At 36.7% G+C, this 27,636-nt stretch overlaps 1 protein-coding gene across 1 annotated transcript; it reads left to right on the top strand.

Moving 5' to 3' along the window:
• Positions 1 to 3,454: 3,454 nt before the first annotated feature.
• Positions 3,455 to 27,042, top strand: zgc:173615. The gene is made up of 3 exons (XM_073948752.1): positions 3,455 to 3,505; positions 3,964 to 4,111; positions 20,429 to 27,042. Exons 2-3 carry the CDS (start codon positions 4,027 to 4,029, stop codon positions 21,421 to 21,423), a joined length of 1,080 nt encoding a protein of 359 aa, XP_073804853.1. The 5' UTR covers positions 3,455 to 3,505; positions 3,964 to 4,026; the 3' UTR covers positions 21,424 to 27,042.
• The last annotated feature ends 594 nt before the right edge of the window (positions 27,043 to 27,636 follow it).

Raw genomic sequence — 27,636 nt, 5'->3', positions numbered from 1 at the left:
CCTTTAAATGATACAGATTGAAACTTCAGGTTCTCCTGTTTAAAATAATGTATGACACTTGAGGCTGACTGCTAAAATAAAAATAAAACCTCTTTAAAAAATAATAATAATATAGGCCCATTAGGTGCCCACAAAATACCTCTAGGTCTTTAAGGGTTAATTCTTAAAAATAGGGAGGTGCTCCCTTTAGCTGTTGTCAAAATTTATGTGTTTTCTAAAAGCTTCTGGATTCACCTTTGTTACGATAACCAGCGATCTTTCTTTGGAGATCGCTGGTTTCCTCTATCATCATGAACTTCACTTCCACCTTCCCCAGGACTACATTTTCATACATGCACTTCTTCCAAACACGCACGCCTGGTCATTCATTTTCCTGATTACATCACCAGCTGAAACTTGTCACAGACTGATATTTCACACAGTATTTAAGCAGCACACACACTCATTCACTTTGCCGAGTCTTGTTTAGTGACATTTCTACGCGTTTCTCCCTGTCTTGTTTCTCCGTGTCTGTATCTAGCATTGTATCCTATTTATCCTGTGTAGCCGCCTGCCTTTCGACCTTTTGCCTGTTTACTGACTTCGACTCTGGATTTGCCCGCATATGCCTGTTCATACCTGTTTTGACTATTGCTTGCCTGACCATCGATTAAACCTGCATTTGGATCTTACCTTCAGTTGTTTGTATCACTCCCAGTCACAACAACCTTAAACCTAAGAAAATGTGAAATTTTAACTATTCAGAATTGTACTTTAAGAGAATTGTATGGTATTCCAGTAAAAGAGAAAGTTAAATAATTGGGAGTTACCATCAACAAAAATTCTGTTAATAAAGAATGTGCAGATGTTAATATTAAAATGAAAGGGATGAAAAAAATCCTTAAATCAGTGACTTTCCATATTGGGTGAAATTCTTTTGACTAAGACTGAGGGATTATCTAAAATGATATATTTAACTTATCCTTTATATACTCCTCTCAGAATAGTTTAATCTATAAATTCAATATTATTTCAATTTATTTGGAAAAATAAATCACATTATTTACGAAAGAATCATGTGGTCAAAGAGTATGAATATGGAGGTTTGAAAGCAATCGATTTTGAATGTCTTCATAGCACTTTTAAAATTAAATGGTTGAAAGAATGTTCAGCTAAGCCTTATTCAATATTGTATCATATCCCAAATAATTTGGTTAAAAAAAATGGTGGCCTTGTATTTGTATTAAGATATGATTATGATTGTTCAAAACTTAGTTTGAAGCTGTCTAATTTTCATGAGCAAGCACTACTTTTTTGCAAAATTATATTTACCCATAATTTTCCCCTCATAAATCCACTCTTTGGAATTAAAGAGCTGTTAATATTAACAGATAATCATTGTTTAAAAGTGACTGGTACAATAAAGGCATTATATTTATTATTGATTTGTTAGTCAAAAATGGACAGCTACTATCTTATAATGAATTTTTAAATAAATATAGAGTTAAAATCACAGATAAAGGTTATACTGAAATTTGCGAGGCTATACCTATTGCTTTGTTTAGGCTAGACAGACTCAGACTCAGCTTTATTATCCCGTTAGGGAAACTAAAATTGCAACAAGGTACCACAACACAGGCGAAGTTCCATGTACACACCAAAAAACATTACCACACAACATCCATACATCAGTATATAGAAACATCCACCTCCCCCCTGGACTCATTTAATGACCTAATGGCCACCATTATAAAAGAATTTCTGGTTCTATTTGTCCTGCAAATAGGAACCCTAAAACGACGTCCTGATGGCAACAGCTGAAATACAGAGTACAGTGGGTGATCCGGTGTGCATAGAATACCCTGAGCTCTCCTTAGAACATAGCTTTGGTAGTTTACCATTAGACCAGTCTGATTAAAACCAATGATCTTGCCTGCCACCTTCACCAGGCTGCTCAACCTGTTCTTGCTTGACACACTCAGATTGCCGTACCAAGCTACAATGCTAAAAGATAAAACAGATTCGATAAATTGTTTATAAAACAGCGTCATCATAGAGGTACAGACCTAAAATGATCTAAGTTTCCTCAGAAAAAACAGTCTTTGTTGGACTTTTTTATATACAGCCTGGGTGTTAGGATGAAATGTCAACATATTATCAATAACAACCCCTGGATATTTATGCGTGTCAACAATTTCAATGTCCAAGCCTTTAATATTAGTTATGTTCGGGGTTGGAGAAGCCTTCCTGTAGTCTATCACCATATCTTTTGTTTTACTTGCATTCAACTGGAGAGAAAATCCATCACACCAGGAAGTAAACTCCTGTACAGCAGGACCATGCCTCAAATCCTGATCAAAATAATTACTTTAAATTAAAGTAATTATTTTAATCCCCCATGTACACTTGTAAATTTTCTTCCGTCTTTAAAAATATAAAATGTTGATATTTTCGATAGTAAATATAACAACAAGCTTATTTACAACACGCCTTATAATGGGTGATTATAAGTGTTATCATCAAGGAGTTGTTAAACCCTTAGTAGAGGACAAAGCTTTTACCTTTTATCTTAAATATCCTGTAGCACCTAAGGTTAAGGAAACTCATAACATAATTTTATTCAGGATATATCATGTGAACGAGTTTATTCAAAAAAGATTTAACTTTGATGTTGACAAGTGTAGATCTGCTCCAGAAACACTCGATCACTTTTTTTCTTCTTGTGATCACTTATTTATTTATTTTTATTTTAAATACTGGTTTGACATCCATTCTTGGCTTTAATTAAAGATGATTTCAGTCCCCCCTATTGTTCTAGAAGATATTTTATTTTACAAAGCTGATTTACATTGTTCTTTCTCTGATGTTGTGAACTTTATTTTACTAATGGGTAAATGTCATATTCATTGCTGTAAGTGGAAAAAGTGCAGACTGTCTTTTAGATGTTTTCTTTCTGAGGTAGAGAAAGTGTCTCAAAGCTTCAAATACTTCAAAAATCAAAGTGAAGTAACCGAAGCTCTCTTTACTTAATTTTTAAAACATTTATTGTCATAATGTTTTGTTTGTCCTTTGATGTAGATCTTTTGTATTGCTCCTTGCTGCAGTTGTAACAATTTTAAATAATTTTATTAATTTTAATTGTAAATGTGCCTTGCGATGTTGATTGTTCCCTGTTTTGTGATGTAAAATTTTTTGCAACATTAAAAACGAAAAAAAAAAAACACTTAGACTTGGATTAAACAAGTTTTTCAAAATTGTGTGAAATGTTTGGATTAAAAGTTTTGATCAACTTCAAATACTGAATGTCTGTGTATTTGAGAGAGAGAGAGAGAGAGAGAGAGAGAGAGAGAGAGAGAAAGAGAGAGCAGATATGTTATGTGAGATGTGAAAAGGAGTGTGAAATTTATCATGTTCTCACTGCAACAGTAAGTTGCAAAAAAGCTGAACAAAAAAGACTTTTATTTTGGCGTATTGTGTGACGTCATAAGGCTGCGCCGCTTCCGCGCTGCGGTTCAACCGGAGGAAGGTTTGTTTCACAACTTTACACAAATATAAACCGATTGATTAAAGTTTCAGGTATTTCTTTCGATGTTATATACCTGCGGTTGACTATTATTTTAATACTTTATACAACGAAGTACTATTTTAATAACAGTAATCGAGGGCTATTGTTTGAACAACAGAAATGTGTGTTTTAATGAAGGTTTTATTTATTTACTAGCATAATGTCATTCCAATACAAGTATACATTATATATATATATATATATATATATATATATATATATATATATATATATATATATATATATATATATATAATGGGGGACTAGTTTTTATCAGGTCATTTGTTTGTGGCTATTGTTTCTTGCTCAGACTTACCTAATTTATTTTTGTCTATCACTCCCATATAAAGAAACTGTTAAAGCAAGTGTTTAAGAAAAGTTATTTTGTTTCTGTTCATTGTTTTGTTCATTTTAAACAGAATAAAGTGTCCAAACAGAGAAAAACTCCTGCTGAAGCGACAGATCTACACACTGTTATAAAGATGGTGTTTATTAAAGAGGAGAGTGAAGATGTGAAGATTGAAGAAACATTTACAGTCAAACAGGAAGATCTGCAGGAACAAACAGGTTAGTTTTTATTCAGATATATTTTAATAATAAGAATACTAAATTAAATCCATGTTGCAGTCCTGAGTGTGCTGCCTAGTTCTCCTAAATGCACATAAGCACTTATTGAAAGACAGGAATGAGTTTCTTTTGTTACTTGTTCTCATGTCTTTAGTCATTATGCTATGTATTATTAGTCGCCCATTTTCTCTACCTTCTTAAGGTTATTGCTTTTCTTGTTCTCCTACTGTGTCTAGAGCGCCCTTGAGCACTGGCGCTATATAAAATAAATAACAAATTAAAAAAAAAGTTCACCTGAGCTGAGAATATTTGACCTACAGTATTCTCATAGAAGATGTCTGCTATTACAGTGATAGTGTTGGCTTGGTACTTTCCATTTGCATATGTCAGGTTGATCACAATTCCCTTTTTTTCATCAACTTCTTTATGGGTTTAAACTTTCTAGTAGTTGTTACTAGTTCTCAGAGATAATATCAGAGTTAGAATTAAACCTTTATTATAATAACTAATTATCAGGGCTATTGTGTTTAAACAGGGTTTTCGCTGAGTCTTAAAATGTCTTAAATTCTCAAATGTTTTAAAAAATCAAAAATTTGGCCCTAAAAAGTCTTAAATTTGCTGAAATGTTTTGTTGTAGGTCTTAAATCTTTTTTAAACAAGTCTTCATTTTCCTGTGTTCATGTTTTGTTACCCAATTTGGTCAAAACCCACACAATCACCAACAATCCATCTCAAAAAAACTTTCAACTTTTATTTAAAAGGTCATTTTTACTCTATTTATCATAATGGTAAAGACTGTTGAGGATATTCACCTGGACAGATTGTTGTGCATGGATTTAGTTTATTAAAGTTTTTTAAAAAAATTTAAAAATTTGTTAATTATTTTTTTTATTTTAAAGAAAGTTTATTTTGGAAAAAAGTGTGTGGATCCAAGTCGAACTCTCTTGTTTTTACACAATATTTAAGATCTTTTGCTAAGAAATATCTAAAATATTTTAATATTGTTATCATTGATCTATTATTGTATTATTAATTATTTTATATAAAAAATATTTTTTGATAGGACAAATAACAACCTTTTCTTCTGGGCCATTTGAAAAATTCCTTAGTCTAAAATTTCATTCATAATGGTCTTAAAATGTCTTAAAAAGTCTTAAATTTAACTTGGTGACACCTGTAGAAACCCTGATTTAAAGTATGTCAGAAAACGTGGATGACTCTAATTTTAAATATGCTAAATGAAATGGACTCTAAAATAATAAATTATTATAAAACATTGTACAGTATTCGAAACTATATGATGTTGTGGGACGATGTGAGACAAAACAAATTATAGTGGAACAATAACGTTTAGCATTGCACTGACTACAACTGGCCAACAAACTAGTCTAAAAAAGACTTCTGCTGCTTAAGAAATGGATTACAGCATGCTGATGATACGCAAACTTTTGAGTGTAAAGTTCGTCAGTATTGATCATATTCTTCACGTACCAGCAGGCGCCACCATTGGAATCTTTTTGCTTTTTAAAGAATACATTTTTAGATCCTTAAAACAGTGTAATGCTGCTTGTCTTTGATCTTGTGGGGGAAACCTGAGCACCCAGAGAAAACCCACGCAAGCTCGGGGAGAACATGCAAACTCCACACAGAAATGCCAACTGACCCAGCCGAGGCTCGAACCAGCAACCTTCTTGCTGTAAGGCGACAGCACCACCTACTTTGCCTCCTTGTCGCCCGACAACACTGATTTATTTGCATATTTTTTATGCGATATTCCAGTTTTGCAAATAAATTTAATTGGCATTTTTGGATGGAAACATAGCTGTAAGGTTTGGAGCTTACACTGCTATTCTGAACCAATAATCAGAAACAGAAAGCAGTTGAAGGATGGCGTGTTTAAATCCATTATTTATCTGACTCCATCAAAGTTGTTATTATCATTGATAAAGAGAAAGAATCTCAAACTTAAAGCAGGTAAAGTTGTTTATTAAGTTACATGTTTGAATATACAGACAGTAGAATGAAACAAACTAGCATACAGTATAAAGAAATTAGCTGTACGTGCACTGCTGAGCAACAATAACAGTGAAACTGTCTTTGTTAGCATATGAGGCTACGCAGCCGTGTGCAGGAGATGCAGAGTAAAAGCCATTCTCCCAGATCAACACTTACCTTTACGTATTATACCCTGAGCAAAGCATTGTTAAAGATGAGTGAAAATCAACCCACAAAACCAGCTGAACATAAGAGAGCACAGTTGAGGAGATAAAGTGGGTGAGAAGAACATTAACATACTCTCCTCAGGCCATGACTCAACAATAGTAAATATATTGTATATTTAAATACAAGCAATCAATGTCTCTGTTGATTTTAGCACTACAATGCTTAAGTCATAAACTGTCAAATGACACCAAACATGACAAAGCTATTTGAAGGAAGATCACAAGCAGAAGAATTGTGTATGGTGAAAAGCACATGGTTACTGCAAGCAAATGGCAGAGATGTGTACTGGAGCTGTGATCAACTCTGCCAAGCCAGGAGGACCTATCCCATGCTTGCAATGTCTCAGAAGTCCTTGATTAGCATAGAAGGAATATATAATAGAATAATATATAATTTTTTCTCATCCTGCTTACCCATTACCTACATTTTAGTCACACAAAGAACAAAGTCACGTACGAGAAAGGCTTGTTCTTCTTTAATTAATAACTATCTTAAATTCACAGACCTTCAACAGAGACATCTACTGTAAGTAGATTAATTGGATTATTACACTTCTTAAAACTATGTTTTAGTACTTCTTACTTTCTTATTATTCAACTATTTTAATTGATTTTTCCAAAGTCTTTAATTTTTAAACAACACATATTGAACAACAAATTAACATGGTACATAGTTACAGACATACACCCCATAAAGAACAAGGGTGAAAGATAAAAATAAATGAATTAATAAAAATAGATCAAATAAATTAGGAAACTAGTGATAAACTCTCACCAAGGATATAATAACCTCTGAGCGTTCAATGTAGGAGAGGAAAGGCTGCCAAACCTCTAAGACTTTTTTGTAGAGTCTCGGATGATGTACTTTAGGTGCTCGAGTTTAAGATGTGATAACAATTCTAATCTCCAATGTTTGTGGGATGGTGGGTTTGTTTTTTCATCTTAGGAGAATCAGACGTCTGGCCAATAAAGAAGAAAAGGCAATGATCTCTATTACATATAGATGAAAATGATCTAAAAATATTGGCCCAAAATTTATGTAATCTAGGGCATCGCCAGAACATCAGATCTGCTGGCACCAAACCACATCTGGGGCAAGATGAATCTGACCCTGGATACATTTTTGCCAGATTGCTCCTAGATAGGTGAAGCCTAAGAAGCACCTTAATCTGTAGAAGACCATGTCTAATACATACAGGGGATGAGTGTACCAGTTCTATAGCATATTGCCAAGCTGTATCTGCTATTTCTAGTACCAGTCTGTCTTCCCATTTTAGCTTTATACAATTGAGGCAAGGGGGGGCAGTTCTTTAGACCACTTCATATAACATGGACATCATACCCCTTTGATATGAGTCCATATTTACCAATTCATCTATCCAACATGCTTATGGTTGGTTTTGTGAAGAAGACAAGTGTTTTTATAACGAAACTATGGACTTGAAAGTACCATAAAGAGCCCATATTATACACGAAATAGGGTCATATCTTGGTTGTAAGGGTCTCCAACAACAGTCTAATATGCATGCTAGGTCAAAAAACACTTTCATGGTCTTATAATCTGCATTTTTTTTACCTAATTATCCCAGCGACTCCTGTATGAATCGTCCAGTGATTTATTTGTTCTCAAACCCCTCCTTAGCGCGGAGCTAATCTGCGCTGATTGGACCAATGACAGTCTGTTGCGATTGGTCGACTGCCTTCAGTGAGAGAGTGAAATGCCCAACAGCTAATCAGCAATATAAAAGTAATCACAGTTCATACACGCTCGATAGTGTAGGCGTGGATTTTAGCTGCCAGTGGGTCAATGTAAATACAGACGGTGGACTTGAAAATACAGACGACTGACTATTTTATTGTGCAAAAACAGTTGAGGAGATCTTCTAGCTTGTCTCACTCTGCTCTTTTCACAGACACACACACAAACACATATTGCCCTCGTCCTAACACACAAACACAAACACTTAACCCTGCTCCGGACGAAAGCGCGCGCGCACACAAACAGACACACACACAAACACTTAACCCTGGTCCGGACGACAACGCACACACACACACCTCCGGACGACAGCCCGCGTACACGCACACACACACAAACACTACCCTCCTCCACGGAGCTCCGTAGACAAAGCAGCACGCGTCACGTTTTTAACGTGGCTTTGCACCCGATATGAGAATAAAGCGAGTTAACCTCATACAGTACACGCGGTTACAAGTGACAAATCACAACTAAATACATTTGCAAGCTAGAGTAAACGAGGCAGCTTTAATCGCACGTACTTACACTTGAGAAATGGAGGAAGAAACCCATCCTGACGTCCAGCAGTAAGTTACTCTTTACTGATCCTTCCTTTAACAAAAGCCGATGAAGTATTCTTTGTAGCATGTAGTTTGCAGAAGTTTCCAGTAGTTTCCAACTGCTTGGCTATAAAGCTGAGGTTTCATCTTTGGGTAGAGACTCAATAATATCCATCTGCAGTGTGACTTCAATCGACCGGCATGTTTGCGTGTGTGTGTGTGTGTCTAGGTTTCTGTGTTAGAGGGCGGAGCCGCAGGTTTCAAATATCCCGGGTTTGCGCGTACACGTAAATAAGAGAGAAAAGTCTATGGCTTGGGTGGCTGGAGTCGCTGATAATTCACTTGGCTTTCCTCATGCACCGCCTGGTGTAGATGTCGTGGTGGGAGGGAAGCTCACCTCCTACTACGCGTCCAGCAGTTCACACAATCCTATGTAGGCCTTTGCGATTGCTGCTGGTGCTATTTACATACTAGGGGCCTGTTTCAGAAAGGAGGTTAACTGAAAACTCAGAGTATTTTAACCCTGAAATGAGAGAAACTCTGGGTTTTCCGTTTCAAAATGGCAGGTTTGTTAAACTGGAGAAAGCAGAGTAAGTCAAGCCTGTTTCTGAAAGAAAGGTAACTTTAACTCAGAGTCAGTTACTGTGGTAACTTACTCTGTGAATCTAACATTGGCCGGAAGCAGGTTTTATTCTCTAAACTCAGAGTTTCTGTCGGTCTCCTCCCCTTTTTTAAAGATGAAGTGGTATTTCTCGCCTTAGCCTTACGTCTCCACCCACCTATTTTTATGCTTATTTTGGATACGTGCATAAAAACGATTGATAGAAACCTCATGATGCACATAACTTTTTTAAATATGCATAAAAAATGCGCATAACTGAGTAGGATAAACTTTTATTCGATAGAAAATGTGCGCATAAACTACGATGGAAACACTTTTAATGAACAAATTACAGTACACTGCAAATTTTAGATAGTAGATTTAACTACCTTGGAGTTAAAATTAACACTCCCTCAGAGTTTATATGGGAACCACTATAAGTGTTAAAAATAACACTTTTGAAAGTGTTAACATTGTCTACACCAAGAGAGTGTTAATTAACAAACACTTATTGTGTAAAATATTTGTTAAATTTCCGAAAAAAATACCAGCAGCTGTGGTTGCCAGAATCTTTCTGTGAAAAACATGGAAGTTTTATATAACTGTATAAATTTACAAAAATTAACCATATTTCATGAACTAACACATTGTTTATTTTACAAAATTATAGCTTAGTGCACAAAAATGTAAAGTCTTTTGATGCAATAATGTTTTCATGTGTGATTGCTAGTAGCAAACAGATTTTGACTGCATTAGTAACTACACAGTTACCTTTAAACAAAAGAAGATGCAGCATAACATCAAATTTTCTCAGTTCATCTTGGACTTGAACAGAGACGCTATTATCCTCCACAATGGTGACACAAAAACCGTTTTGCTGTTTTTCTTTCTTTTTTTTCATTTTTAGATTTTACGGAAAAATACCAGCAGCTGTGGTTGCCAGTAATCTGCTGTTTTTAACATTCATAAATTCAGTTTACAGAATATTTCTGTTAAAAGCACATTCAACAGTCTGTATTTTTTTATCGATCTCACACTGCAAATTTTAGATTTGGTAGATTTAACTACCTTAGAGTTAAAATTAACACTCCCTCAGTGTTTCTATGGGAACCACTATAAGTGTTAAAATAACATTTTTGAAAGTGTTAAAATTTTTAACACTCAGAGTGTTAATTAGCAAACTCTTATTGTGTAAAATATCTGTTAAATGTATGTCAAAATACTGGCAGCAGTGGTTGCCAGTAATCTGCTGTTTTCAACATTTTACATTCGTAAATTCAGTTTCCAGAATATTTCTGTTAAAAATACATCCCATAGTCTGTATTTTTCATTTGAATACACTTAAGCCTTAAATTCCACAGCAAAATCCTAACTGAGTGTTCAGCCCTCTGTAGTGAGAACACTAGACAGTGATGAAGTTAATGAGACAATTAAGTGTCTAATTAAAGGAGGATTGAGAATTGTTGATGAACAACTGTTAACAAGCAGAATCACTGAATGAAAGAAAAACACAAGCCAAAACCAAAGATGAAATCAACTGAGAAAAACTCTAAATAAAATAATAATCAATAAAAATAAAACGAATTACACAATAAAAAATGTTATTTTTCAACATCTTTAAAAAAAACTCATCAAATTAAACAACTTATCATGGAGCTTCACCTATTACTGACCTTTGATTTTATTTCTGTCATGTGAACAAAAGCTCTTAATGAAATTTCAGTTGTTCATTTGAAGTCACCATGATGGAGGACAGAGTCTGCTTTAGTCAGGCTCTTCAACTTCTTACTATAAATGTCTTTTATTTTGGCTGCTATAGATAGTGTTAATTACACTATTTATACATATAGCATGGAAAGCCAAAAGAAAATTAAAGCGTCAGTCTGAAGAGATTATTTATGATAACATAGCCATCCTTTCCTGCTTGTTTTCTAATTCAATATCATATTAGTTATGTGTGAGAAATAAATAATATACATAAATGAAACCACTGAAGCTCCAATAAAATAAAAACAATATTTACAATGAGAATGTTTGATCTATGGCAGAACTCAAAAACACCCAGACATCAATAATTAGTCTTTGATTCTCAATGATGGTGACAAACAAAAAAATAAAAATCAAGTTAAAAAAAACACTCTACTGAAACATTACCTCCCAAAAACAACACAAAATAAAGGAAAAGAAAGAGATTGTAATAACATAAAGCTGCATAATTTATTCATGCTGCAATGCATGCTGGGAGCTTTGTACTATGCTGGCACCCAGCATGCATTGTGGCATGAACTATGCGGCTTTTTTTTTTTAGCAACCACGGTTGAGGTTCATGTCCTGATTCTTGATGCCTGTGTGTCATAAAGAGCAAGCTGGAGCTTGAATGTTTAGTGCATGACAGGTTAATTATTAATTGCATCCTAATTGTTTGTTGAATTTTCTATGAAGAGCAGCAGACTGCCAGTAGTATTGTCCCATGCAGTTTTAATACAACTATATTTGCATATCTTTATGAATCAACTTAATAAAAACCGGAAATTAAATCTATAACAATTAAGCATAAACAGTATAGTTTCTCTTGACCTTTCTTGCTATAGCTAATGAGTTTTAGAAACACGGCTATAACAGTCAGAGAAACATTAGGATATAAGAGTAAAGCTTCAAGATCTCAAATAAGCAGCCTCTGATCTCTATGATGGTGAGGTCAAATGAAATATTTTAATAAAAAAATATAAACCTCTGTTCATTGTCAAATATTCTTACAGAAATGAAGTCAAACTGTAATCAGTGAAGCTGCTTATACTATTATTTAATGGAGTTGTTTAATCCTCTGTTTTAATTCAGTTGGATTGGTGTGAGGCTGTGTCTGTAGTTTTATTTCTTCCTTCAATTTCTTATTCCTTCAGTGATTGTGCTTGTTAACAGCAGGTGTTCAACAGCAGGGGCCTGTTTCAGAAAGCAGGTTAAGTTAAAACTCAGAGTAGTTTAACCCTGAAATGAGAGAAACTCTGGGTTTTCCGTTTCAAAAAGGCAGGTTTGTTAAACTCGAGAAAGCAGGGTAAGTCAAGCCTGTTTCTAAAAGAGAGTTAACGTTAACTCAGTTAACGTCGTTAACGTCGGTCTCCTCCCCTTTTTAAAGATGAAGCAGTATTTCTCGCATTAGTCTTACATTTCCACACACCTATTTTAGAGCTCTTTTTGGAAATGTGCATAAAAAGGATTGATGGAAACGTCATGATTCACATAACTTTTGAAAATACGCATAATAAAACATGTGCATAACTGAGTTAAACTTTTATTTGATAAGATATTTTATTTGATAAGATGCACATAAACTACGAAGTGCACTTAACAAATTACAGTATGTACATTAAAAAAAGGTTTGTTAGAGATGATGATGAAAATGTGTGTGAAAGGACAAACCAGCAGACTGAGCACACTGCAGGACATCTTAAATGTTGTTTTAGTGATTCTAAAATGCCTTAACTGTTTCAGTATTAGTGTATTTTATTAATTACCTCCGAGTGTCTGGATCGTGTCAAGATCTCCGCGTCTGGCTTCAAACGCCCCCACGTGTTTATTGTGTGTCAATTGTCTTCTGAGGCGCAAGTACATTAATTAAATAAAAAATCATTGACGCAGCTTCTTCTACCGCAGTAATTCTGTTTTTACTGTTGATATTTGGCGCAAGTTAATCAGGAAGTGATGATTGTGTTCTCTTCGACTCTTTGGATAAAAACGCTGCTTTATTTTATTCCAGTGTTGCACAAATGTATGTAATTTTGATGGAAACAGCTATTGCCTACATTTTTGTCACACACAGAACAAAGTCATGCACGAGGCTTGTCCTTTTTTTCATAAATAATTAGCTTATCCTTCGACATGTACTGTTAGAGATTAATGGGATTATTATTCTGTCTAAAAATAATTTTATTACTGCTTACCTTCTTAATGTTATATCAACCTCTATCACTTGATCAATAAAAAGGCAGACACATAACAAGTGCACTGTTAAATCTATTAAAACTGATAAAAGTGTATAAAAGTTTAGAAAAAAAGTATAAACATGACATTACATTACTTATTTTATTATACTTAAATGTTTAAATACTTAAAATTAAAAATTACGCATTAACTTGAGCAGCTGTTTTCCCACGCTGTCTCGGTTTCACTGATGGCTGCTTCCTTTTAAATATATACACTCATATTTGCTATAACTTTGCATTAGCAGATCAAATTCAGCCGGAGAAAGAAATGCTGATCTCTTTTTTTAAGATGTTGCCATAGTCAGTCGTAATGTCTGCGCTCCATTGATAATGCCTTTTTATAGTCACATTGTGCACGCTTAACTCTGAGTTGGTCTACTCAAAGTTGATTGACCCAGCTCAGATCAGCTGTTCTGAAACCGAAAACTCAGAGTTTTTAATCTCTCGGTAAATCAACTCAGAGTTCAAGTTTAAACTCTGAGTTGTTTAAACCTCCTTACTGAAACAGGCCCCAGGTGTCTGAATTCACTTATTTGTGGTCATTCCTTCTGTCTAGTGGACTAAACTAATTGACTAATTCAAGGGCCAGGTGAATGAGGGTGTATGGTGAGATTTCAGACACTCTGATTAGTTTCTCAAATACAAGGGTTTTCTACAAAGGTAGATACATGTTACTCTGTGTGACAAGGAGGCAAATCAGCTTCTAATGCCGATCTAACTCTAGAATTTTAACACTTTACTCTGAATTACCTCAACACTTGAAATTTAACACCAATGAATTTGCTGTGTATGTACATTAAAAAAAGACCATGATCATATGATAATGAAAATGTGTGTAAATGATCAACCCAGCAGGCTGAGCACACTGTAACATGTCTTAAATATTGTTTTAGTCATTCTAAAATGCCTTAACTGTTTCAGTATTATTGTATATTATTAATTACCTCCGAACGTCTGGTGCGTGTCAAGAGTCTCCGTGTCTCATGGCTTCAGACGCCCCCACGTGTTCATTGTGTTTCAGCATTGTCTTCTGACATCGAGGCACAAGTACATTAATTAGGCTAAATAAAGAATTAATTGACGCAGCTTCTTCTACCACAGTAAATTCTGTTTTTACTGTTGATATTTGGTGCCAGTTTAATCAGGAAGTGACGATTTTTTTCTCTTTGACTCGTTGGATGGAATTTTATTCGCATCTTTTATGCAATATTCCAGTTTTGCACATACATTTATGTAATATATTTGGATGGAAACATAGCTATTGCCTACATTTTAGTCACACACAGAAGAACTGTACTAGAATGGCTTATCCTTTTAATAAATAATTAAATTAAATTCACCTTCGACATGCATTGTAACTAGATTAATGGGATTATTATTCTTTCTAAAAATTATTTTTAGTACTGCTTACCTTCTAAATGTTATATTAACCTCTATCACTTGATCAATAAAAAAGGCAGACACACAAGTGCACTGTTAAATCATTTAAAACTAATAAATGTATAAAAGAAAGTTTAGAAAAAATATATAAACGTCACAAATTACATTACTTATTTTATTATACTTAAATATTTAAATACTTAAAAAGTGAAATTAGGCATTAACTTGAGCAGCTGTTTTCCCACGCTAACTGTCTCTTCTTCACTGATGGTTGCTTCTTTTCAAATATATACGCTCATATTTGCTATAACTTTGCATGAGAACATCAAGTTCAGCTGGAGAAAGAAAGGGTGATCTCTTTTATAAGTAATTGCCATAGTCACTCGTAATGTCTGCGCTCCATTGATAATGCCTTTTTAAAGTCACGGTGCGCGCGCTTAACTCTGAGTTGGTCTACTCGAAGTTGATTGACCCAACTCAGATCAGCTATTCTGAAACCGAAAACTCAGAGTTTTTAATCTCTCTGTAAATCAACTCAGAGTTCAAGTTTAAACTCAGAGTTGTTTGAACCTCCTTACTGAAACAGGCCCCAGGTGGTAATACAGCCACACAGGATGCTCCCCACAGTGCAGGTGTAGAACGAGCGGAGGATGTGAGGGCTTATTCCAAACCTCCTGAGACGCCTGGGGCCTGTTTCAGTAAGGAGCTTCAAACAACTCAGAGTTTAAACTTGAACTCTGAGTTGATTTACCGAGAGATTAAAAACTCTGAGTTTTCGGTTTCAGAACAGCTGATCTGAGTTGGGTCAATCAACTTCGAGTAGACCAACTCAGAGTTAAGCGCGCACACCGTGACTTTAAAAAGGCATTATCAATGGAGCGCAGACATTACGAGTGACTATGGCAATATCTTATAAAAGAGATCAGCATTTCTTTCTCCAGCTGAACTTGATGTTCTCATGCAAAGTTATAGCAAATATGAGCGTATATATTTGAAAAGAAGCAACCATCAGTGAAGAAGAGACAGTTAGCGTGGGAAAACAGCTGCTCAAGTTAATGCCTAATTTCACTTTTTAAGTATTTAAATATTTAAGTATAATAAAATAAGTAATGTAATTTGTGACGTTTATATATTTTTTTCTAAACTTTTCTTTTATACATTTATTAGTTTTAAATGATTTAACAGTGCACTTGTGTGTCTGCCTTTTTTATTGATCAAGTGATAGAGGTTAATATAACATTTAGAAGGTAAGCAGTACTAAAAATAATTTTTAGAAAGAATAATAATCCCATTAATCTAGTTACATGCATGTCGAAGGTAAATTTAATTTAATTATTTATTAAAAGAGGATAAGCCATTCTAGTACAGTTCTTCTGTGTGTGACTAAAATGTAGGCAATAGCTATGTTTCCATCCAAATATATTACATAAATTTATGTGCAAAACTGGAATATTGCATAAGTTGCGAATAAAATTCCATCCAACGAGTCAAAGAGAAAAAAATCGTCACTTCCTGATTAAACTGGCACCAAATATCAACAGTAAAAACAGAATTTACTGTGGTAGAAGAAGCTGCGTCAATTAATTCTTTATTTAGCCTAATTAATGTTCTTGCGCCTCGATGTCAGAAGACAATGCTGAAACACAATGAACACGTGGGGGCGTCTGAAGCCATGAGACGCGGAGACTCTTGACATGCACCAGACACTCGGAGGTTATTAATAATATACACTAATACTGAAACAGTTAAGGCATTTTAGAATGACTAAAACAATATTTAAGACGTGTTACAGTGTGCCCAGCCTGCTGGTTTGTCCATTTACACACATTTTCATTATCATATGATCATGATCTTTTTTTAATGTACATACTGTAATTTGTTCATTAAAAGTGTTTCCATCGTAGTTTATGCGCACATTTTCTATCGAATAAAAGTTTATCCTACTCAGTTATGCGTGTTTTTTATGCATATTTTAAAAAGTTATGTGCATCATGACGTTTCCATCAATCGTTTTTATGCACGTATCCAAAATAAGCATAAAAATACGTGGGTGGAAACGTAAGGCTAAGGCGAGAAATACCGCTTCATCTTTAAAAAAGGGGAGGAGACCGACAGAAACTCTGAGTTTAGAGAATAAAACCTGCTTCTGACCAGGTTAGATTCACAGAGTAAGTTACCACAGTAACTGACTCTGAGTTAAAGTTACCTCTCTTTCAGAAACAGGCTTGACTTACCCTGCTTTCTCGAGTTTAACAAACCTGCCATTTTGAAACGGAAAAACCAGAGTTTCTCGCATTTCAGGGTTAAAATACTCTGAGTTTTCAGTTAACCTCCTTTCTGAAACAGGCCCCTGAGGAAGAAGAGGCGTTGTTGTGCCTTCTTTAGCACTGCCTCTGTGTGAGCAGTCCATGTCAATTCCCCAGCAATGTGTACTCCAAGAAACTTGGAAGTGCTGACTCTCTTCACTGGTGTCCCGTTGATGGTGATGGGGGTGTGTTCTCTATTCTCTTTCCTGAAATCCACCACCAGCTCCTTGGTTTTGCTGATGTTGAGTGAGAGGTGGTTTCTCACACCACTGCGTCAGAGTGTGCACCTCCTCTCTGTGAGCCGTCTCATTATTATCTGTGATTAGGCCCACCACTGTTGTGTCATCAGCAAATTTAACAATGGCGTTGGAGATGTGTTTGGCTGTACAGTCATGTGTGTACAGGAAGTAGAGGAGTGGACTGAGAACACAGCCCTGTGGATCACCAGTGTTGAGGATCAGTGTGGATGAGGTTATGCTGTTCATTCTGACCACCTGGCATCTGCTTGAAAGGAAGTCCAGAAACTAGTTGCACAGAGAGCTGCGTAGACCCAGAGCCTGGAGCTTCACCACTAGTTTGGCAGGCACTATAGTGTTGAATACTGAGTTGTAGTCCACAAACAGCATTCTCACATATGTGCTTTAATTTTCCAGGTGAGACAGAGCAGTGTGCAAGGTGAAAGCAATTGCTTCATCAGTGGAGCGATTATTCCTGTAAGCAAATTGCAGAGGGTCAGTGTGAGCAGGCAGTACAGAGCAGATGTGCTTTTTAATCAGCTTCTCAAAGCACTTGCTGAAGATGGGTGTCAGAGCAACTGGATGCCTGTCATTAAGCATGTGGTTTTAGATTATTTCGGTATGGGCACAATAGTAGCTGTCTTAAAGCATGTGGAAACCACAGGCCGAGAGAGCGAGAGGTCTGGGCCGTAGCTTTCAGGATGTTCCGAAAAGATCTCGTTACGTCCACTAAAGAAATAGAGTCTGCTGGCGGTTTCGGTATCAGCCGCGGAGCGCACAGTGTGTGGGTGCTGTCCTGGGCTTTAAAGCAAGTGTAGAACGAGTTGAGCTCGTCCGGGAGAGACGCAGAAATGTTTACTGTGGCGGGTTTGTTACTTTTAAAGTCCGTAATGTAATTAAGTCCCTGCCACATACTCCTCCCCTCTACCTTGTACCTCTGTATTGATGTTTTGCTGTTTTGATAGTTTATCTGAGGTTGTAGTTTGCTTGTTTTTGTTCCTCAGCATTTCTGGATTTATAGGCGGAGGTTCACACTGATAGGGCTGTTCGAACTTCGCCATTAATCTATGGTTTTGGGTTAGGGACAGATTTTAGGACAGTTAAGATATGGACAGTTTTTGTTGGGACCATGTCTTCTATATACTTTCTGATGAAGCATGTAACGGTGTCTTGAGTAAACTTTAGGCCGTACTCACACTAGGTACAGTTGCCTCGAACTGGGCCAAACCATGCTTGTCCCCCCTCCCGTCTCCCCCGACGGCCCGCACTCACACCACAAACGGGCCTCAGCACGCTTACATCATTGCTGCTGCACTGTTCAGTGAGAAGCGCTCTCACTCACTCAGTAGCACAGTGGAGATTTCTCTAGTTATATCGTTTCAGTCGTTTGATATGCAGTGACATGCAGTCAAATATTTCGCCAAACAGTCCTTAGGGATGCAGTGACACGCAGTCAGATATTTCGCCGAACACATCCACCACATTTGGCGCTTATAAACAGTCATAAAGCTCTCGTGCTGCAGGAATGAGGAGGTTTGCCGAAGGCGCGCAGCTGTCGTGCAGTGAGGTGTCTGCGTCTTTAATAAATTACGGCAGTTTGTGTTCACTGAACAGCAAGAATGATTAATAAATCCTATGAAACAGTCCCTTAAAGTCTCGTCTCGCTTTCAGTTTCGGGCTTTGGCGCGTTTTGCACTCACACTACAAACGTACTGCGCCAAAGCCCAAGTGAACCACGCTCAGGCCCACCTCTTCCAACCGGGCCAGGGCCAGCCAAGTGAACCGTGCTTGTGCCATTCAGCGCATTCACACTTCTCAAACAATCCGGGAAACGGGCCTGGGCATGGTACGGATGGCATAGTGTGAGTAGGCCCTTAATGTCGTCATCAGAAGCTGTCCGGAACATCTCCCAGTCCACATGATCAAAACATTCTTGAAGTATGGAATCCGATTGGTCCGTCCAGCTTTGAAACCTCTTGAGGGTGGGTGGTTCCCGTTTCAGTTTCTGCCTGTAAGCAGGCAAGAGCAGAACAGAAGAGTCATCTGATTTGCCAAACAGTGGGTGGGGGAGGAATTTGTTGGTGTCCCGGAACGGAGAATAGCAGTGGTCCAAAATACGGTCACCACGCATGTTTGTGGTGATATGGTGATAGTATTTTGGAGCAATTTTCCTGAGATTGGCGTTGTTAAAGTCCCCTGTAACAATAAACGCTGCCTCTGGGTGTGTGGTTTCCTGGTCGCTTATGCTCCCATTCAGTTCCCTAAGCGCCTGCTCTGTGTTGGCTTGAGGGTGGATGTAGACAGCTGTATTTATAACAGCTGTGAACTCTCTTGGTGCCCAGTGTGGTCGGCACGGAAGCATAAGGTTCCAGATCAGGAGAACAAAATGATCTAACTGGATGTATGTTTCTCAACCATGAGTTATTGATAAAGAAAAACACCTCCTTCTTTGCTTTCCCCTGTCGGTTCTTTCATTCTATCCACAGTATCTTATCCATAGTATTCTATCCATAGTATTCCCTGTCTGCTAAACAAATTTTAGAGAAACATTTTGTTGTAATTATGAATATATACAAATAAAAATAGGCCATTGTTACGACCCCCTCGTTCGAGTTGCAACATAAAAGAGCTCAGACAACAAAAAAATTATATATGCTACTTATTCATTATACACAACTAATAAAGCAACAAATCAAGAAACAAACAAATGTCTAGGGGAAAATAAAGAAAATAACTAACTTTAACTACACATAAATAATGCCAAACAAAACCATAAGGTTGCCAAAATAAAGAGATGGTCTTGATGCGAGGACGGCCAGTAGCCACACTATCCTACAGAAGCTAGCTCACTCTCGCATTTATATGCTTTGAACCAATTGGGGAGCTACCATGGCACCTAATCAGGATCTGCCACATCCAAACTAGAATACTGGGGTCGTCACACCATTTATACCTTTCAAATCTGTGTCTTATCAATGTGACCAAAATTTCTTTTATGATCAATTATGTAAGAAACTCTAAAAACTGGACTGACACCGTTTCAATTTATTATAAGATCTATGTTAAGCAGCTTTGACAGTTTACATTGTAAAAGCACTAGATAAATAAAGATGAATTGAATAGAATCTGCTTAAACGTGTACACGTTAATGGACCAAACACAATATGATCTGATTTATTTTACATTTAATGTGCATCAGAAATACAATGTGTGTAGCCAATGTTTCCAGTGTCTTTACAATTTTCAGCTTTTGATGAGAGTTTTTAAGACTTAATGAAAACTTTTTTTTTTCAGACCTAATTAAAGAGAGTGAGGGGAGTAAAGCGGAGGAACACCATGTTAAAATTGAGGACAAAAATCATTTACAGACTGATGGTATTTTGAAAAGGAGAGACAAGAATCGTTTCACCTGTACTCAGTGTGGAAAGAGTTTTGGAGGAAATGGCAATCTTAAGATTCACATGATAATCCACACCGGAAAGAAACCATTCACATGCACTCAGTGTGGGAAGAGTTTCAGCCAATCGTCTCACCTTAATGACCACATGATGATCCACACGGGAGAGAAACCATTCACATGCACTCAGTGTGGGAAGAGTTTCATCCGGTTATCATTGCTTAATCAACACATGATGATTCACACTGGAGAGAAACCATTCACATGCACTCAGTGTGGGAAGAGTTTCAGGCAATCATCATACCTTAATGAACACATGATGATCCACACCGGAGAGAAACCATTCACATGCACTCAGTGTTGGAAGAGTTTCAGCCGCTCATCAGACCTTAATCTACACATGAGGATCCACACTGGAGAAAAACCATTCACATGCACTCAATGTGGGAAGAGTTTCAGCTGCTCATCATCCCTTAATAAACACATGAGGATCCACACTGGAGAGAAACCATTCACATGCACTCAGTGTGGGAAGAGTTTCAGCTGCTCATCATCCCTTAATAAACACATGATGATCCACACTGGAGAGAAACCATTCACATGCACTCAGTGTGGAAAGAGTTTCGGCCGCTCATCATACCTTAATCAACACATGAGGATCCACACTGGAGAGAAACCATTCACATGCACTAAGTGTGGGAAGAGTTTCAACTGCTCATCACACCTTAATCGACACATGAGGAACCACACTGGAGAGAAGCTATTCACATGCACTCAGTGTGGGAAGAGTTTCAGACAACCATCACTCCTTTATCTACACATGATAAGCCACAACGGAGAGAAACCCACAGCTTCGGTGTGGGATGAGTTTCAGCAACTCCTCAGACCTTAATAAACACATGATGACCACCACTGTAGATAAACCACTCACATGCACTCTGTGTGGGAAAAGTATCAACCAATCAGTAAACCCTAATGAACACATTAAGATCCACTCTGGTGTGAAAGAGTATTTGTGCTTTGAGTGTGAGAAGACTTTTATTACAGCTCTAAAATTAAAACTGCACCAGACGTTTCACACTGGACAGTAGTGATGGGAAGTTCGTATCATTTTACTTACTCGGATCTTTGAGTCTCATTCATCAAGATGACAGAATCTTTTTTCGGAGTCACGTGACTGTATTGGCGGAGTAGCAGCTCAACATTTGGTCTCCGCAGCTCAGTGGTATATTTTTAGTATATAAAATAAGACATATAACGGCATATACTTTAAGACCTTGTGAATGGACATACGATCATGCCCACTACCCAGAAGAAGTTGAATCTGTCGGCAAAAACCTCTAAATCGACTGAGATTAAATCGCCTCAGGAGGACAGTCAATCAACGATCATGGCAGACCAGGCGTAGTCATTGCTGAGCCAAACTGAGACACACAGCTTGGTAGAAAGAATATCAACAGAGGTGCTTAAAGGTGTCAAAAGCTCGTTTGAAAAGAAAATCGACCCTGTTCTTAAGAAACTTGAGGAATGTTCCCCAAAAATTGGGACTTTGGACACGCGAATTACTGAGGTAGAATGCCGCGTATCAGACTCCAAGGATGCGATGACCACCTTTAGTGTGAAACTTACTGATCTCGCGGAAAAACTGGCGTCCGCGCTGGAAAAAATAGACAATCTGGAGAACAGAAACAGAAGATGCAATGTGCGGGTCGTCGGTCTTCCAGAGGGATGCGAGGGCAGTAATCCAATCTCTTTTTTCAAATCCTGGTTACCAGAGCTGCTACAGGTCAGTTTCAAAGGTGAGCATGTTAAACTGGATCGATGCCACCGCGCCCTCACTCGCTGCCCACCGCCTGGCCAGCGACAACTTTCAGGATAAATTTCGGATCATGCAAGCGGCGAGACAAACGTGCGCGCTGTCCTACAACGGTGCTTCAATTATGATATTCGAGGACTTTTCTGCGGCGGTGATGAGGAAAAGGCAGGAATTCTACCATGTTAAACAGCAGCTTAAAGAGAAGGGTATTGCCTTTGCCATGTTGTATCCAGCAGTTCTCAGGGTCAAGGTGAACGGTCAGGAGAGGTCTTTCAAGGACCCAAAGGATGTCACAGCATTTCTGGCGTCTGCCCCACTACAGAGCGGCTCACCTGACCGCACTGCTACTGACTGAGCATCCTTTTCCCATCCCAGTAGGGTTTTAGAGGGTTTAGCTGTTGAGATCGGACATTTCGTTTGAGGTCTACATTTTATTATAACAATTTATTATCGAAAATTTAGTATGGTTTCTTTAATACTGACAGATCCATATGTGATTACTTTTTCATTGCCATTAATGTCGCAATATTTGACTGAGCTGCAGTCCGGAAGTTTTTCTGTTACCTAAAGGTAGCTTATCGAAGCCTTAGAAAGGTTTTTTTATTTATTTATTTTTTTGCTTGTTTTTCGTGTGCTGGTCCTGCACCTTCTCTATAACTAGAGGGAAGCTAGCTGACGGCCAAAATGGGCGTAACAGACCAAAGTCCTTTTCGTTTCGTTAATAGCTCTTTTTTGTTCCAATTTTTTTGATGTACATAGTTTTTACTTGATTCTTCTAAAATTGTGCAAAGAACGATTTTACCCCTGCGTTTTTTTTTCTTGTTTTTTTTCTTCTTTTTTCCCCTGCGTTTTCTCTCATTTTGTGGCTCCTTTTGTATTTTATTTTTTGACACATAATGTCTAGTAACTCCAACGTTAAAAATTTGTAGTTGGAATGTGAGAGGGATACACAATCCTATTAAGAGAAAGAAAATTCTTAGCTTTCTAAAGAAAGAACAGGTCCATATAGCCCTATTACAAGAAACCTATTTATCGTCTGCTGAGCACGCTAAGTTAAAACATGACTGGGTCGGACAGGTGTTTAGCTCTTCTTTTACTACCAAAAGCAGAGATGTTGCCATCCTAATTAATAAATGTTTACCCTTACTTGAAGTTAAAACGGTCTCAGACAAATCAGGAAGATATATTATGTTAAGAGGCTCTCTTTATGGGCAAGACATTTCAGTTTTAAATATATATTTTCCACCTATTCAGACCACAGATTTTATTTCTAAGGTTTTTTCAAAACTTGCGGATTGGCTTTGTGACAACACAGTTATAGCAGGTGATTTTAATTGTTTTTTCTCCTCAGTAGTAGATAAATGTCCTTCAACACAAAATCATGGTCAGATGTCGAATAGAGCCAAAGCTGTTTTGGATACCTGCAAAGAACTTGATCTGGTTGATACTTGGAGGGTGTTACACCCTAATGATAAGGACATATTACATATTATTCAGCCGTTCATAAAACCAGTAGTAGAATTGACTTGATCTTCACCCCCAAAATTTCTTTTAGTAAAGTTGAGTATTGTAATATTGGGGATATTTTGATATCCGATCAAGCACCTGTCTGTATAGGCATAAATTTCAGTAACTTGACACTCCCTAAACAATGGAGGTATAATTCATACCTAAATTTTGACCCTAATTTTGAAGGTTTTTTAACAGAACAGATGAATCACTTTTTTGTAGAAAACAAAACTCCGGGTGTTTCCCCAGGGTTACTTGGGGATACAACAAAAGCATATGCTCGAGGTTTAATTATATCATATTCAGCTGGGCTTAGGAAAAAAAGTAGAAGAGAACAGAGAAACTTAGAGCTCAAACTACATGATCTACAGGCCAGATATAATTTGTCTCCCTCAGATGAACTAAGATGTGACATACAAAAACCAAAAACTGCATTGGAAGCGATACTTACGAAAAAGGCGGAGAAATCAATGTTCTTTGTAAAGCAAAGAATGTACGAATTTGCTAATAAACCTAATCGCTATTTGGCTAATCTTTTGCGGGTTAGGACATCTACTCAAAATATACCTTGTATTAAAGATTTGAATGGTTCTTTGAATTATAATAATAAGGAAATTAATAATAGTTTTAGAATCTTTTTTGAGCAATTGTACACATCTCAATTTAATTATAGTGCTGAAATTAATATGGAAGCTTTTTTTACAAACCTATCTCTTCCTCAAATTTCAGATGACCAGAGAAAGATATTAGACGCTCCATTAACTCTCAGTGAATTTAAGAATAGTATTCAATCTCTCCCTAATAACAAGGCACCAGGTCCTGATGGTCTCACTGCAGAGTTTTATAAAAAAGTTTGTCAGTATTTTATCTGGCCCATTACATGAAATGATTCTTCACTCATTTGAAAAAGTGGTCCTTCCCCCTTCAATGATGGAAGCTAATATTTCCTTGGTTCATAAAAAAAGTAAACCAGCTGATGAATGCTCCTCTTATAGGTCCATATCTGTTTTAAATATAGATTCTAAGCTTCTTGCCAAAGTACTGGCTTCTTGATTGGAGTCAATACTACCCTCTATTATTAATAACGATCAGACAGGATTTATACGGGGTAGATTCTCATCACATAATATAAGAAGGCTTTTTAACATTATTAAACATTGTTCTTTATATAGCCCCGACTCACTGGTTATATCACTCGATGCAGAAAAGGCTTTCAATCGGTTGGAATGGCCATACCTTTTTTTTGCGCTTAAAATATTTGGGTTAGGGGCTGACTATAATAAATGGATCCGTATATTATACACTTTTCCTCTTTCTGCTGTAATTACTAATAGTCTTAGATCTAGTAACTTTAATATTGAAAGAGGTACAAGACAAGGATGTCCGTTGAGCTCTTTACTTTTTGCCCTGGCAATGGAACCCTTAGCGGTAAAAATAAGACAGGATCAACAGCATAAAATTTCGTTATATGCTGATGATGTTTTGATTTACTTAGAGTCCCCTAAGAAATCTATACCTAATTTGATGACACTAATTAATGATTATGGATCTTTCTCTGGTTACAAAATACATTTTTCTAAGAGCGAAGCCATGCCTCTTAATAATTCGCATTGATTAAATCTTAGTATATCGCATCCATTTCGGTGGTCCCCCGGGGGCTTTTATTACTTGGCCATAAAAGTTTCCTCTCAGATATCAGACTTATTAAGTCTAAACTTCATTCCCCTTTTACAATCGGTAATACAAAATTTGGATAGGTGGTGTGCCCTACCATTATCCTTACTGGGTCGTATTCATCTCATTAAAATGAATGTTCTTCCACGCTTTCTCTACTTATTTCAAATGCTTCCTATTAAAATGACTAAAAAAGTTATAGCCCAGTTGAATAGTGCTATAATTTCATTTATTTGGGCTAAAAAAAGACCAAGACTACGATATAATGTCCTTATTCTCCCCATTAAATCAGGTGGTTTAGCTGCCCCATCATTTTTATATTATTATCTGGCTGCTCAGTCTAGGTTTCTTTTAGAATGGCTTATAGATGACCCAGAATCTACTTGGATTGGACCTGAAGCTGCATCCCTGGACGGGTATCCACTACGTAATTTGCTTTATATCTCAACTGCTAAAGCTTCTGCTCTGATCAAAGGTAATAGTATTGTAAAGAATATGTTAGACATATGGCGACAAATTAGAAAACGTTAAGGTTATGAGAATTGTTTCTCACTATCAACCCCTCTCCATGGAAATCCAGATTTCCCACCAGGCCTTAGAGCTGGGCTGGAAGATTGGAGTGATAAGGGCATTAAAGTGGTGGGTGATATTATTCAGGATGGTACGATTCTTACATTCCAACAGATTAAGGATAAGTTTAGTATTCCTAATGTGGACTTTTTTAAGTATCTACAGGTTCGAAACTTTATTTTGACAAAATATAGAGATTACCCAGGAGGATTTGGTATTTACCCAGTTGAATCACTTCTTGCCATTGAGAAGCAGGTCAAATGCATTACACGACATGTCTATGTAACCGGTTCAGTGTTGTGTTTTCTTATTTTTATGAAGGAATAACCAGTCGGAGATCTGCAGTTGTGACGGCTCTTTACTCACTGAGAATAAACCAAAAGCACAGCTTTTACAGTGTGTCTTCGCCCTTACAACTTTTCTCTCCCATGCGCAGTCAGTGCAGAAAGGGGAGAGATGGAGAGAGAGATAGAACAAAACTCCAAACAATATTAACAGAGTGACAACCCAGCTAGAAATTTTATGTTCCCTGAGCATTCTTAGAACGTCCCCGTCGGTGTTAAGGACGTTCTGAGAATGTCACAATGTTGAGTTCTTTTTAACGTCCAAGGTTTGGAGGACGTTATTTGGGAGACCTTTACAGAACATTCAGAACGTTCTCAGAATGTTTAGGGGACCAAACCTTATTGGAAAATTTGACATTCTCAAAATGTTCTCATAACTTGCTTGTTGGTGTTAGGGCCGTTGTCTAGTAACGTTCCCAGAAAGACAAGATGTGGAATTCTTTAAAGGTGTGAGGGACGTTATTTTGCGGACCTTCACAGAATGTTATTTTCTTGTCCTGAATGTTAGAGACAGAAAGAGCTCAATCAATAAAATGTTACTAAAATTGGCTTTATTGGCAGAAAACATAAAGCATTTGTCAAACAATTTAATTTTTAATATGCTGTGTCCGTGTGTGTTTGTGTGCGTGTCTTAGTCGGATTCTCTATCGTCCAGTTGTCTTTCTGCTGCCTGAAACAAAGCATAAATAACAATATTTACAAATAAGTTCACTTACTTTGTATTTATTTTATTTTTTTACTTTCAGGTGTACACAGTGGTGCTTGAGTCTTATAAAATAATTCAAAATTAATATATTTTAAATTTAAAAAAATATATAAATCTCCATATCTACATCCCACTTATATATTATTAAAGAACTGCCACTCAAATATCTTTTGATAAGAAAACGGTGTTACACACTCCACTGAAGATATCCATAAGCCTACATAGTTATTTTCGTTTGTGAAGCGCAAAAATTTGTTTCCAAACTACTTATAAATTTAATTCTAATTTCCAGCAAGTGAATAAATAAACAATAATATAGAAGTGTGGTCAGAAAACTGAGTTGTTATTTCACAAGGGGTTTTAATTCGTTTTTGACAGTACAGTGGATATTTTAGGCTATATACTACACTACCTCCTATTAAACGTTGACAAAATATATTGTCATTAAAAGCTAAAACTTTTATAAACAAAAGCTTCAGTTCTTTT

This window comes from Danio rerio, chromosome 4, assembly GCF_049306965.1.
Source record: "Danio rerio strain Tuebingen ecotype United States chromosome 4, GRCz12tu, whole genome shotgun sequence".
Lineage (NCBI taxonomy): Eukaryota > Metazoa > Chordata > Actinopteri > Cypriniformes > Danionidae > Danio > Danio rerio.
The sequence above is the reverse complement of the archived record's forward strand: the minus strand, read 5'-3'. Positions and strand labels throughout refer to the sequence as shown.